The sequence below is a fragment of the Oratosquilla oratoria genome, unplaced genomic scaffold, assembly GCF_046742065.1.
Source record: "Oratosquilla oratoria isolate Oo_2021 unplaced genomic scaffold, ASM4674206v1 SCAFFOLD57, whole genome shotgun sequence".
Lineage (NCBI taxonomy): Eukaryota > Metazoa > Arthropoda > Malacostraca > Stomatopoda > Squillidae > Oratosquilla > Oratosquilla oratoria.
Window position 1 is genome coordinate 130,624 of NW_027467721.1, and position 13,660 is coordinate 144,283.

Genomic DNA, 13,660 nt, shown 5'->3' on the forward strand with positions numbered 1-13,660 from the left:
GAAACTATAAGCAAGTTACAGATATATTTATATTTCAAGTCGCCATATCTCCGTACGATATTTTTTAACATTTTTTTTTAATCATAAAAAATCTAAAATACATCAGATTTAGATGAAACTTACAGGAAATATTACATTTAGTAACTGCTAGGGCTGGTCATTCGAATATTTTGAATAAGATGAAAGAGTTAGGAGTAATAATGGAAACAAGACCAAAAAAATGTAATTTTTCACTATTTTTGCTGGACATTAAAATTGAAATGCCTGTATGCAAAAGTATAAAGGAAATTGTTTAATTACTCAATGACCGGCCCTAGGTGTGCCTACTGACTAATCATAGCCAAAATATAAAACAAATTGGTCTACGTATTATGATGCTGTGCACTTTTAAATGTCGCTACTGGTATATGTACATGTGTACATACATCATTCTGTTTCACCTAAAATGTAGGCAACATGGATACCTATTTACCTGAGAAGTTTCAGCTCTTTACTCTAAATAGTTTAGAAAATGACCCCTAGGTGTCGCGTACCCCCTGAAAGGATATCATTGGACTAATGGACTGCTTAGCACAAGTGAATTACGAAATTTCTGACCTAAGAAAAACCAGCTTGGATTTTACAAATGAGATTAAAGAAATGAAAAGGGATATAAATGAGCTGAAGAGTGATAATGAAAAGAAGAGAATTAATGATAATAACAATAGCGAAAACTTAAAGAAAGAGGTGAACAATAAATTACAAGAAATGACGGAAAAAATCGAAGAGAACCTAGGTGAGGAAAGTATTCAGAAAATCAAGAAGTGGAAGGAAAACATTGAAAATAAGGAAATTGCTTTCAAAGAAATAGTCAAGCAGCAAATGCAGGATAATGCAAAAGACAATTATCCAAGTGATTAATGAAAAAGCTAATTGGGTCAGAGATACAGTAGATAGGAAAAAATGTATTGTGGTATATGGACTAAAAGAAAAACAGGGATTGGCGAGGTACATGAGAGAAGAAGAAAGAGAGACAGCAGTAGAAATCCTAAATGAAATTCAGGGGGGGAGACCGAGATTTAGGCAAAGACCTGGATGAGACATATAGAATCGGTTGCTATTCTAAGGATAGAAATCGGCCTCTAAAGATAAAATTAAGGTCACAGATGGTAGTAGAAGACATTTGAAAAAGTAGACAACTTGGCAAGGAGTGAAAAGTACAACAAGATATGGATAAAAGAGAAATGAAAAAGGAAATTCACTAAGAGAAGCAAAGGAAAAAAAACTCAATGAGAATGGAGACAGAAAGCAAGGAATTCCATTGGAGAGTAATCGACATGAGATTGAGGAAATGGCACATCAAAATGAAAAAACCAAAGACAAAAAAAATAATGGAGGAAGAAGAAAATTAAAAGTGGCTTATACTAACATTGATGGATTAATTTCAGGTCTGAACGAACTCAATGGTTGCCTGCTAGAAGAAAAACCAGACATAATGGGAATTGTAGAGACTAAACAAAGAGGTGAAATACAATCCATCGATATCGGACAAGGACTATATAATTACTGGATAAAAAAGAGGGACAAGAAACAGGGAGGAGGAATCATGTTCTTGGCCAAGAAAGACTTAAATGTGACAAAAATTGTGGAGGGCAAAGGTAATGTTGAACTGATCAAGATAAAAGTTGAAGGCAAGAATATGAAAAGAAGAAAGTTTGTGGTGACCTATGTGCCCCCAAAAATGAACGCTTGGAAAGAGAACGAAGATACAAAAATGCTAGAAGATACAAGGAAATCACTAAATGAGATACTAATGGGCAGGGGTAATCTGGTAATTATGGGGGACTTCAATTGCAAAGAAATTTGTTGGGATAACATGACAGTGCGAGGAGGAGACGACTTGTGGGGTAATGTACTGCTGGACATGACCATGGAATACACAATGACCCAATGGGTCAGTGAAAACACCAGATACAGAAGCAATGAAGAGCCGTCGAATCTAGATTTAATATTTACAACAGAACCTGAAATTGTGGACAAAATCCATTACAAGACACCAATTGGAAAGAGTGACCATATACTCATCGAAACTGTACTAAAGGAAGAAATAGACATGGAGAGAAATGAAAAGCATAGGAAAGGAAGATTGATGTACAACAAAACGGACTTTGCAAAAGTAAAGATATTCTTCCGGAATGCAAACTGGGAAAAATTCTATATGGAAGAAACAAAAGTGGATGAGAAATGGAATATCTTGATTATCTTGAGAAATGGAATATCTTGATTACAATGAAGGGGTAAACAGGCATGTATCAAGACAAAAGCGAGAGAGTACATCAAATGTTGGTTCAACAAAAGATGCAGTGAGGCAAAGGACAGAAGGGACAAAGCTTGGAAAAGGTGGAGAAAAGATAAAAAACCTAGTAAATGGCAAATTTATATAAACTATAGAAATGAGTGTTAATGTGAGAAGAGAGGAGAAAAGGAACCATGAAAAGGATATTATAGATAAATGCAAAGATCAAACCAAACTATTCTATTGATATGTGAATGGTAAACTTAAAAACAAACATGAAATGGTGAAACTATGGCAAGGAAATATAGAATACACAGAAGAATTAGAAATGGCCGAAGTCATGAACAATCACTTTAAATCTGTCTTCACCAGAGAGAAAATACAAAATTGGGACAAAGATAATAACAAGCAATCTCCCCACATGAGTGAGTTTACAACAACACAAAAAGAAATATCAGAACACCTATCAAAACTTGATGTCAGAAAATCACATGGCCCAGATGGAATTGCAAATTGGATTCTAAAGGAATGCAAAAAAGAACTAATGGACAAAATACACAACATAATGAATAGCTCACTCAAAGAAGGAAAGATACCTAAAGACTGGAAAAATGCTAACATTGTACCAATATATAAAGGAGGAAACAAGGAAGAACCCACCAACTATAGGCCAGTATCACTAACAAGCACTATAGCCAAAATTTGTGAGAAAATCATCAAGAATAGATGGGTAAAACATCTGGAAGACAACAACATAATAAACCCAAGACAATTTGGGTTCAGACAAGGAAGATCATGCACCACAAACTATATGCTTCTACTCAATACTAATAGACATAGTGCAAGAAAGAAATGGATGGGTTGATTGTGCCTTCCTAGACTTGCAAAAAGCTTTTGACAAAGTACCACACAGAAAATTACTAAAAAAAAAACTGGAACACATAGGAGGAATACAAGGGAACCTACTAAAATGGATGGAGGACTTCCTGACTGGTAGAAAGATGATAGTGCTCAGAGAAAAATATTCAGATTGGAAAGAGGTGATCAGTGGAGTACCACAGGGATCTGTATTGGCACCAATAATGTTTGCTATTTATGTGAATGACATGGACGAGGATGTGAAATGTTACATCAGCTTCTTTGCAGATGATGCCAAACTGTTAAGGAAAGTAGAAACTGATAAGGACTGAAGCACTGGAGGAAGACCTGAATAAGGTATGGAACTGGAGTCAGAAATGGGAAGTGGACTTTAATACTAAGAAGTGTAGCATAATGGAGTTTGGAAAAAGCAAAAACAGAATATCAGGAAAATATACAATTGGAACCAAGGAGGTAAAGAAGGCAGGATCTGAAAAAGATTTGGGGGTAATTATCACAAACGACTTGTCCTATGATAAACAGATTAACAAAATTGTTGGGGAGGCTTACAACTTGCTAAGATCAATAAAAGTGGCATTTGCATACTTGGATGAAGACATGATATAAAAAATATTGGTTACATTGATAAGGCCTAAATTAGAGTATGTGGTGACATTGTGGTCACCCAGTATCAAAAAGAATATAAAGAAAATAGAAAGAATCCAGAGAGCAGCAACAAAAATGGCACCTGCACTTGCAAACCTATAATATGAGGAGAGATTGGCTAAGCTGGAGTTACCAACGGTGGAGCAAAGAAGAGAGGGAGGTGACCTACTGACCATTTACAGAATCATGAAAGGCACATAGATACTCGTTAGAGAGGACTTACTAAACTGGGACAAGAGAAACACAAGAGGACATGTAAAGAAAATAAAAAAAACATAGCTACAGAAGAGAACTGAAGAAAAACAGTTTTCCACATAGAGTAGTGGACACTTGAAATAAACTGGATAGTGAAATAGTATGCGCAAAAACCATTCATGAGTTTAAAAGCAAACTAGACACTGCGAGATACAAAGGCGGGACACCACGAGCATAGCTACCCTTCCCGCAAAATACAACTAGATAAATACACACACTTGAGCACGAACCACAGGCGGGAATGAATGGCTAGAAATGAGCTCTGGTGTACAGTGCTTTTTCGATAAATTCAAAGTAAACACCTAGCTTGTATTTAAATTCAGGAAAGAGAGCTGTGTTTATTGAGTGACCAAAATGATAAATAGAGTAAATTCAACATTATTATTAAATACACAAAATAGAGAGTGATGAAGGAGAAGATGAAAAAGTGAACCAACAAAGAGAAGATTGGATGTAAGCAGAGTGGAATCACTGCTGGGGATCATACCCAACAAAACTTGTATGATTGATACCCCGATATCTACTCAAAGGTTTGATAATGTATTTTCAGGGTTTATAAAAGAAAGTAGAATACTAGATAGAGATTTAGAATTGGAAAGAGAATCTAGGTATAAAAATGTCCCAAGAAATTGGGAGATTGCAGAATTGACAGGAACTAATGGATCTGAAAGCTGAATACAGGGCAATGTACAGAAAGGTGAACTGACTAAAAAGAGCTAATGCCAGTAGAAGAGACAAACCTTGGGAAAGATAAAAAAAAGTTAGCAAGTGGCAAAGATATATCAAACTAAGAAACGAATATGTAAAAATATGTAGGGAAGAAAAGAGAAACTATGAAAAGGACTAAATAGAAATATGCAAGGACCAACCTAAACTATTCTACAGATATGAATGGTAAACTAAAAGATAAACAAGAAATAGAGAAAATGCATCAAGGGAATTATGAATATATAGATGTAGAAATGGCTGAAATTATGAACAAACATTTTAAATCACATTTTAATTCACAATTGAAAGTACACAAAATTGGGATGAAGGACAGAGAGAGAGATCCCCCCCCATGAAAGAAATAACTGTGACACAAGGAAATAAAGGATCAAATGATAAACCTTAACATCAGAAAATCACATGGTCCAGATGGAATTGCAAATTGGATATTAAAAGAATGTATGAATGAACTAACGGACAAAATATATAAGATAATTGATTACTCACTCAAAGAAGGAAAGGTACCACAAGATTGGAAAAATGCAAACATTTTACCAATATATAAAGGGGGGACAAGGAAAATCCAACTAACTGTAGGCTGGTCTCCCTTACAAACACAATAGCAAAAATATGTGAAAAAGTTATCAAAAGTATTTGGATTAAACATCTGAGAGAAAATAATATACTGAATCCAAAACAATTTGGCTAATAGAAATAATGCAAGAAAGGGACAGATGGGCTGATTGTGCTTTCCTAGATTTACAAAAAGCATTTGATGAAGCTACTAAGAAAATTTGAAATAATAGGTGGTGCACAAGGAAAGTTACTGAAATGGATGTAAGAGTTCTTGAACAGGAGAAAAATGAGGGTGGTATTTGGAGACAAAATCTCAACCTGGGAAGAAATGATAAGTGGAGTCCCACAAAGTTCTATATTGGCTCCAATAATGTTTGCCATATATATAAATGACATGGATGGTGTGGAATGTTATATGAACTTCTTTGCAGATTATGCAAATTAGAAAGAATCCAAAGAGTGGCAACTAAGATGGCACCTACACTATCAAATTTGACATATGAACAAAGATTGGAGAAATTACAACTGACAACGTTAGAGCAGAGAAGGAAGAGGGGCAATTTGTTGACCATTTTCAGAATTATGAAAGGAATGAAAGTTCTTGATAGAGGTGATCTATTAAAATGGGACCAAAGAGAAACAAGAGGACACACAAAGAAACTGAAGAAAGACAGCTACAGAAGAGATCTGAAAAAGAACAGTTTCCCACACAGAGTGATTGACGTCTGGAACAAATTGAACAGTGAAACAGTTAATGCCAGAACTATACACGAATTCAAAAGTAAACTGGATGTGGAGAGATACAAAAATGGGTCAAAACAAGCATAGCTCTAGTCCCTTAAAATACAACTAGGCAACTAGGTAAATACTAAAGAAAGTAAGTACAGAGAAAGACTGAATTACTACAGAGGGACCTGGATAATATCTGGGATTGGAGTCAAAAGTGGGAAGTGAACTTCAACATCAAGAAATGTATAATGGAATTTGGAAAAAGTAATAATAGAATATCAGGACAATATAAAATTGGTACAAAGGAAGTACAAAAAGTTAACTCGAAAAGGGACCTAGGAGTAATTACCAGTAAAGACATGTCACCAGACAAGCATATCAACAAAATAGAGAAACCTTCAATTTACTAAGATCAGTGAAAGAGGCCTTTGACCACTGGGATGAAGAAATGGTAAAGAAGATATAAGTCACACTGATAAGACCAAGATTGGAGTACGCTGCAACACTATGGATACCCAGTACTAAAAAGAAATTAGAATACAAAGAGCAATGACAAAGATGGCACCAACACTCTAAATCAATGGTTCCCAAACTAGGGGGCGTGCCCCCCTAGGGAGGCGTGAAGTCATCTGCTCAAAAATATTTGTTTAATTAGAATAATTAAATTATTCAAAGAACAAATATCTGCCATTACATTCATGCAAAGTATAATTATAGCAGTCACTCCAACCAGTTTTCTATTAAGCTAGTTCTCCTTACACATTTTGGACATGTCAGTGATACCAACCACACTGATGCCACCGAGGGACTCATCACAAACTCCCAATACTTCAATCCTAGAATTTCTAATCTTGAGGAAGAAGCAGCAGCATCCATCTCACTAAATTAGTTCATAAATTGTGCCTTAGTTTCATGAGTCTTTCCAAATATTATATGCCATGTTTTCAAATTATCTATTCTTAAAATTGCAAGTCAATTTTGCCAATTTGCTAATGTTCAAACTTTTTTTTGGTTCCCTTTGAACCAAATGTTTTGTTTTTAGTTACTTAGAAAAATGTCTCTGGAATGTACTATTATTTGTTTGAGTGGCTTTCATTATTAAAATTTAATACAAACAGAAATCTGTTTTCCTGAACAATGCTAAGAAATAAATGCAAGAATCCTTTCACATGAACAAAAGAGGAAGTGGGGGCGTGCGGGTCTACTGGAAGCAAAAAGGGGGCGTCAGGTAAGATAGTTTGGGAACCACTGCTCTAAATTGACATATGAACAAAGATTGTCCAAACTGGAACTACCAACCCTGGAACAAAGAAGAGCAAGAGAAGATCTACTGGCCATTTACAGAATCATGAAAGGTATGGAAGTCCTTGACAGAGAAGATTTATTAAAGTGGGATAAAAGAAAATCAAAAAGGACAGTTATGGAAGAGATGTGGAAAAAAAAAAAATTCCCACAGAGTGGTGGATGTCTGGAACAAATTGGATGAAACAATAGTATGTGCAAAAACCATACAAGAAATTAAGAACAAACTAGATGCTGAGAGATACAAAGACGGGTCACTCCGAGCATAGCTCCCCTCCCATATAATACAATTAGGTAAATACACACACACAAACCTACATACCTGTGAGCCATGGGTCTCATGCAAGAGAGACCTGGGGCAACAGAATTATTGATTGATTTGCACATTCTTCATTGCTCAACAGACACTTCATCTAATTGAGTAACTAACAGAATTATGATTTACATCAATCTTATGTTCTTTGCAGAATTGGAGAAATTATAGAAATCCTGGCAAGAGTTGATGCTCTGACAAATTTGTGGACAGATTGTGAAGTGAAAGTAGATAGTCTTCAGAACATTCTTCTTCCACATGTAAATGGCAAAGAAAATCTTCAGTTTGAGTACTCCCCTTCAAATAAGACTTTATCCCAAAATTGCAGTTCTAAGATAACTAACAAGGAGAATGTTCTGCAAGAGAAAGAAGACAATCAGAAGTGTTTATTGAAGATAGAATGCATCCCTGAGGATGAGTTCAGTCTTCAGCCTGTTGACCAAAGCAAAGGCATTGTCATTGGATCCGAAGACAGGGTCCATAACCTCATTGACAGTGATATCCATCTTTCGCCATCTCTCAAGTTCCGTCAGGAAAATAGCAAGCTTCGTCTTCCAGAGTGCAGCGAGGGACTGCTAGATTGTGTCTCATGTTCATCCCCTCTCCATCAGGATCTGTGCTTGGCACTGGCCTACCTCACTGCAAATGTGCATACCAGCATGAATAGAACCAGTTATGCAATGTACTGTATAAAACAGGTGAGAATCATAACCTCCCCCACACTCTCCCTCTCTCTCTCTCATTTTCCTTGTGTAATGCTTTTATTTATTTGTTACTTTCCTGAATTCCCTATGCTTAAAGATCTCAGGATGAGCCAGAATTGGTTGCTAATATTTCTCCTTAGAAAGGGCACCTACTTGTAGTCATCTTGTGAAATAAACTCCAGGGAGGAATAGTTTCCTAGTTGCTGATCTTCATGTTCCATGAACACCCTCACTTCCATTTGGAGATGCAACTCTAAAGGGCTGATAAGTGGACTCATGATCTCTATCAGTTTTGACTATCTTCCATTTTTTCACACAAGGAGAGTTGGCAACCAGCAACTGCTCTTTTTTTCTTTCACTTACTTGCCAGTGACCAAGAGACAGACCCATGCTAATATGACAGAGATAAGTCTCCTGAGAGATAGTTGTGTGAAGATCCAAGGACTGTTAGTGACTGCTGTTGCACTGATGGTTTCCAGGCAGTGGAAATCAAGGGAACAATTATTATTATAACCTTTGTATTTATTCATGTATGAATGGCTGATATTGATTTAGTTATAACTACATTGTTTGAATGATTTGTAGACCTCATTGTGATGTTTTATGTTTATTTAGGGTCTGAAAAGTTACAAGAATGTATGTGAAAAATCTTGGAGCCTGGCTGAAAGTTTGTGCACTAAAGTTGGGCAAATAGGGCTTGAAGCCTGTCCTCCATCACAGCTTTGGTTCACAGTTAGACTTCACAAGGTAAGATTGTAAGAAATTGATACATATATTTTGCATGTAGGAATATATTTCTGTATGTATTTATTACCCAGTTGTATTTTGCGGGAGAAGAGCTATGCTCGTAGGGACCCACAGTTGTGTCTTTCCGCATCCAGTTCTTTCTTAAAGTCGTGTATAGTTTTAGCACTTACTGTTTTCTCTTTCAATTTATTCCATGTATCTATCACTGTGTGGAAAACTATTCTTTTTCAGAACTCTTCTGTAACTGTCCTTAAGTTTCTTCTTATGTCCCCTTGTATTTCTTGTCCCATTTAAGTAGATCATCCCTGTCAAGGATTTCCGTCCCTTTCATAATTCTATGTATGGATATCAAATCGTCACTTTCTCTTCTCTGCTCCAGAGTTAATAAGTTTAGTTTGTCCAATCTTTGTTTGTATGTCATCATGCTGAGTGTTGGTGCCATCTTTGTTAGTGCTCTTTAAATTCTTTCTAGTTTCTTTATGTTTTTTTTTTCACTGGGTGTCCATAGTGATGCTGCATACTCTAATTTTGGTCTTATCAGTGTAACTAGGATTTTCTGCACCATTTCCTCGTCCATGTAGTCATGTAGTCAAAGGCCACTTTCATTGATCTTATTAAGTTATAGGTTTGTCCAACTATTTTGTTTACATGTTTATCTGGTGTCATGTCATTTGAAACGATCACTCCTAGATCTCTTTCTAAATTTACTTTAGTAAAATTTTTTTGTTCCAATTTTGTATTTACTGGATATTCTATTTTTGCTTTTTCCAAATTCCATTATACAGTAGTCCCTCGAATAACGCGGGGGTTAGGTTCCTGAAATTACCGCATATAACCAAATCCGCGTATGCTGATATTTCATATCAAATACCGGGGTAAATCTTTAGTTTCGACCATGGGAGTAATATAGCAATAGAAAATTAAATTTTGATTTTGTAAATTAAAATGTAACACTGTAATATGCAATTTTGTGTGCGGAAATGAAAAACAAAAAAGGTGCTAAAACAGATTTTTTAAGTAACGAAGTTGTGTACGACGAATGGTACGCCATGTTTGTTATGGTAGATGCCGACGTCGAAGATATGAAAGGATGATAAATTCGTCTGATGTGATGTGCCACTTTAGCAGAAACAGGAGCACAATGTGTCACGGCATGTCATTTTCACATTTTTTATGGTTAGCACAGAAGATTCATTAAGTGTATTCTCTGGCATATGATGCATAGGACATACCACTTCTCAGTTTGTCCAAAATGACGATTTTTTCTGATAACGTCATACACTTCCTTTCTCGCTTAGCAATTTTTCCAGCCATTCCTTGAATCTTTGTCTTTGTTGGCTTAGAGGAGTGTATCGGTGCCATGTGAAGAACACGTGTAGGGGTAATGAACACGACTTCCAGAGCAATTGACCAGCACTACGAATGGTGAGAGACTGAGGAATGGGTCACCGCACAAGTCGCGGGAACAGGTAGAATCAAGCGCACCACTAATGGATTGCAACCAACAAACAACCTTAACTTTACGAGTACATAAATGATCAAAGTGAGACAAAACAGCAATAATGAAATATTGGAAAGTGGAATATAATCTAATAAATAAAAGCGGTTTCGTGTCTGTCTGTCAGACTTTTTTCTCGATTCGACGACTCAACCTTACTTTGTAAATGTTTCAGATTAAATTTGGCTCCAATTCATGAGTAGCATTCAAAGAAACTGAGCTTTTCGAACAAATATTGGCTATTTTTTTTTTTTTTTTTTTAATGAAAAATAGTCAGACTTTTTTCTTGATTCGATCGATCGACTAATTTCGGGGGTGGGGTGAAATTTCCGTACGCTCACCATACCATAGAAAATTTAACCTCAACAATATAATGCTCCAAATATCAAATATTCGCAATCACAGTAAATGAGACTTGCATACTAACAAAATCGTGTTTGTGACTGTCTGTCAGATTTTATTTTTATCAGATACGAGTCGTATCGACCTACCAAACTCAAACGTACTTACCACAACCAAACAAATACACATAACCTCAAACAAAATTACCTTAACATCTACTCCAACCCCTACCAATCTCAAAACCTCCCCCCACAATAAAAAAACAAAAAAAAAAAAAAAAAAAAAACCATTCCCTCAACCCATACTCTCCATAAAAACAAGAAACTACAACTCATCACCAAAATCAAACTCCTCACCCCCACCCCCAAATCCCATAAAACTTCCACCCAAAATCCACCAACTCTACTCAACCCCTACCATCTCAAAATCCCCCACAATTCCACCAAAAAAAAACCCCCCCACCCCCATCACCTCCCCCCCCCCACACACACACCTCTCCACCACCCACCCACTCCCACCACCCAAATCAATAACAACACCCCCAATCTCCACCCAAATCACCCCCCCCCAACCCCCCTCACCAACACCCAAACTAACACACAACACCCCAACAACAAAATCCCCAAATAACCAAAAAAAAAAACTCACCTCACCCCTTATCTCCTCAATCCCATCCCCTCAAATAATAATACCTCCACACCCAAACTTAATACCACCCATCTTACTACCCCACCACCATCTACCACCCCATATTACCAACATCTTTACTATAACTCCAATCCACCCAAAACTACATTCAACACCACACCTCCCAACCCCATAACCCTAAAACTCCTACTCCCCTCCCCAACCTTATCCCCAATACCACCTAACCCCCCCCCCCTCCCCACCTATCTCATTCATCCTCCTCTACTCTCCAACTATCCCTCCCACTATCCACACCCCAAAACCCAACCTCTAAAACACTTCCAACCACCCCATATCTCAACCTTTCTCCTCCCAAAACCCCCCCCCCACACTACCACCCCCCCTCCCTCCACACCTACCCCACCCCCCCACCACACCTACTAAACCTCACTTCAACAATACATCTTCTTAATCCCAATCCACCTTCCTCCCCCCATAAACAACCCCCCCCCCAATAAATCTCCCCTAACCCCCTATACCACCATCCTCAACACATCTTCCTCTCAATAACATTACCCCACTCCCTCCTACCCCCCCATAAATCTCATTATCCTTATATATATCTCTACATTATCCCATTCCCTCATTTTCATCTCCAACCCCCCCCAACCCCCACTCCTTACCCACCACACCCCTATACCACCTCCCATCACAACATCATTCACAACCCCCACACACCCATAACATATCCCCACCCCCACATCCACACACCCCCCACTCCCCCACCCACACCCCACCCACCCCCCCCCCAACAACCCCCCCCCCCCACAACCCCCCCCCACCACCCCCCCCACCCACCCCCCCCAACACCCCCCCCCCCACCCCCACCCCCCCAACACCCCCCCCACAAAACCCCCCCCCCCCCTCACCCCCCCCCAACACCCCCCCCCCACCCCCCCCCCACACCCCCCCCCACCAACCACCCCCCCACACCCCCAAACACCCCCCCAAACTAACCCAACCACAACATACCACCAACAATTCCCCCACCCCCCCAACAACCTTCCCATCCAATCCCCCCCATACACCCCCACCCAAAAACCAACAATACACCTCCCCCATCTCCCCCCCACACCTAAATCCTACACACAAACCCACCCCACCCACCCACATAATTAAAAACCACCCATAAAAAACCCTACTAACCTCCCCCAATAAACCCACCAAATAACACAACTCCCCCACTAAATACCTTATATCCCAAATCCCCACAAACCAAATAATTCAAAAAACAAACACAAACACAACTTAACCCCCACACCCAAACCCTACCACCCACCAAACACACCCACACAAATCACCACACCAACCCAAAAACCCCCATCTCTCCCCATATACAACCAAAACCACACACCCTCCAACATCATCAACTCACCACCCCCCCCCCCAACCCCCCACACCACCCCCATACAACCCCCCCCAACAAACAATACCCCCACTACATCCCCCCCCCCCCTACTTCCACCCCCCCTCCCCCCATCCAACCATCAAAATACCCCCACACCCCCCCCCCACAAATATACAAAATCAAACACCCCATAAAACCAACCAATAAAAAATAAAAACACAACACAATAACCCCCCCCCACCACCCCCACACTACCAACCCCAACCCCATACAACACCACCACCCTACCCCACCCACACACCACAAACCCACCCCACCCCCCCATCACCCCACCCACCCACCCCCACCCCCCCCCCCCCCCCCCCCCCACCCCACCCACCAACCCACATACACCCACCCCCCCAACACCACCCCCCCACAATCACTACCCATCCCACCACGAACCCCCCCAAACCCCCCCCCCCCATACATACAACCACTCCCATCCCCACCCAACACCCCCACCTACCCCCCTACAAAATCCCCAACAACACCAAATCTACTATCTCCAAACCACTACTACAACCTTTCCCTATATTCTCACATCATATTATCCAAACCCCACAAACCCAAACCCCACAACAAACCCAAACATACAATAAAAATCCCCCCC

The 13,660-nt window shown here is 39.2% G+C and overlaps 1 protein-coding gene across 2 annotated transcripts in view; it reads left to right on the top strand.

Moving 5' to 3' along the window:
• The window catches only part of LOC143023738 (uncharacterized), an 86,983-nt gene extending 77,823 nt beyond the window's left edge, over positions 1 to 9,160 (top strand). For both annotated transcript variants that reach the window (XM_076182340.1, XM_076182341.1), the window contains 2 exons: positions 7,837 to 8,380; positions 9,002 to 9,160. In XM_076182340.1, coding sequence (XP_076038455.1) covers positions 7,837 to 8,380; positions 9,002 to 9,145 — 688 coding nt within the window. In that variant the 3' untranslated portion in view covers positions 9,146 to 9,160. The remainder of the gene's footprint in view (positions 1 to 7,836; positions 8,381 to 9,001) is intronic.
• Positions 9,161 to 13,660: the final 4,500 nt, after the last annotated feature.